Source organism: Cyprinodon variegatus, unplaced genomic scaffold, assembly GCF_000732505.1.
Source record: "Cyprinodon variegatus isolate N-32 unplaced genomic scaffold, C_variegatus-1.0 Scaffold645, whole genome shotgun sequence".
Taxonomy (NCBI): domain Eukaryota; kingdom Metazoa; phylum Chordata; class Actinopteri; order Cyprinodontiformes; family Cyprinodontidae; genus Cyprinodon; species Cyprinodon variegatus.
In genome coordinates this window covers 256,929-258,399 of record NW_015151098.1, presented here as the reverse complement: position 1 = coordinate 258,399, position 1,471 = coordinate 256,929, and the positions used below count along the sequence as shown (strand labels likewise).

General features: G+C 41.0%; 1 protein-coding gene across 1 annotated transcript in view; it reads left to right on the top strand.

The window, feature by feature from the left end:
• The window catches only part of LOC107096720 (pyruvate kinase PKM-like), a gene marked incomplete at its 3' end in the record, with an annotated part of 17,363 nt that overhangs the window by 12,438 nt on the left and 3,454 nt on the right, over window positions 1-1,471 (top strand). The window contains exon 9 of the mRNA XM_015393499.1: window positions 366-532. Within this exon, the coding sequence (XP_015248985.1) occupies window positions 366-532 (167 nt within the window). The remainder of the gene's footprint in view (window positions 1-365; window positions 533-1,471) is intronic.

Genomic DNA, 1,471 nt, shown 5'->3' with positions numbered 1-1,471 from the left:
TCCCATCACTGCTGTTATCTCTTATAATACAACTAATTCAAAATTGTTGGCTGTTATCATGCAAAACGCTATTAGTGGCTGAAATTAGGCATCTTTGAATTGTTTGGATCTTTTTGGCTCTTTAGAACAACCAGTGTCTAAAGAGCATTTACATATAAGCTAGATTTTTGCCAGGGGATTGCTGTAGCTACAGAAAATGTGACATGAAGTTCATTTTTAAGAACATCTAAGCATAAACAGTTTCAGCTATGAAGAACGCCTCATTAAGATTCACTGTTTGTCTTTAAATGCTAACTAACTTAAACCAGCTGTGGGGCTGCAGCCCACTGTAATCTGGTCGTTAAATGCTTGTTTCCAATGCTCAGATCGCCCGTGAAGCCGAGGCCGCCATGTTCCACAGGCAGATGTTCGAGGAGCTGAGGCGCACCTCTCACCTGACCCGTGACCCTACAGAGTCTGTCGCCATCGGCGCGGTAGAGGCGTCCTTCAAGTGCTGCGCCAGCGCCATCATCGTGCTCACCAAGACTGGCAGGTAGGAGCACGCTCTGTGGAGCTCTGAGTCATTGTTCTCCCTCCGCTGCCCCCCACTCCAGGCCATCAAACTGCTGCATTATGATCCTTCTCCATCCAGACACCTCCTCTCCTTCTCTAACACAGCTCCTCTGAAGTGTGCCAACTTTCAGTCCACTCACAATCTGCTTTCTGCTTGTGACCTTTCGAGATCTGAACCCTGACATTTTACAAGTTAATTTTAACTCCCTGTTCATTCCACGCACCACGTGATACAAAACACATGTCAGCTGAACAGATCTGATGATAATAGCGACTTAGGTACTTTACATTTCTGTTTTAACAAAGTATTTCATAGGTTCTTGAATGTGACAGAGGGAGTTTGTGTTGCTTTGTAGGCTTTTTCCATCTCGGTGCTGTGATGTTGATCTTATTTAGCAGATAAAAGTACCCTCAGTTTAAAACAAGCGAAGGAAGGCAAAGGGTTAAAACATCAAAAATTATTCCTTAGAAGGGATGAAAGCATTTACAGATGAAAACTTTATGCTTTATGCCTATCTTAGTGCAGCATTTGTCCAATTTTTGCTGTAGAAATACTCAAGCTATTCAGATTGCATTGAATGTGTAAATACACTGCAAAAAAATTAAATCTAAATAAGTCACTTAGGTGCATTTTTTCTTGTATTGAGGAGGTAAGTGAGACATTTTGCCAATGAAACAAGACAATTTACATTTAAAATAAGAAAAAACAGTAGGGATGCACGATATAATCGGCCCCCTATCGGTATCGGCCTTAAAACTGAATATCGGACATCGGCCCTCCCACCGATATTTAACCCGATATTTGATCAGCTTCTGAGCTTCTAAAGTCTAAAAAAAAAAAAATGCTACTTCTTCTTCTTCCTCAAAAACTTCTTTTTTACAGACTTAAAAACTTCTAAAGACGAGGGAAAAAATATTG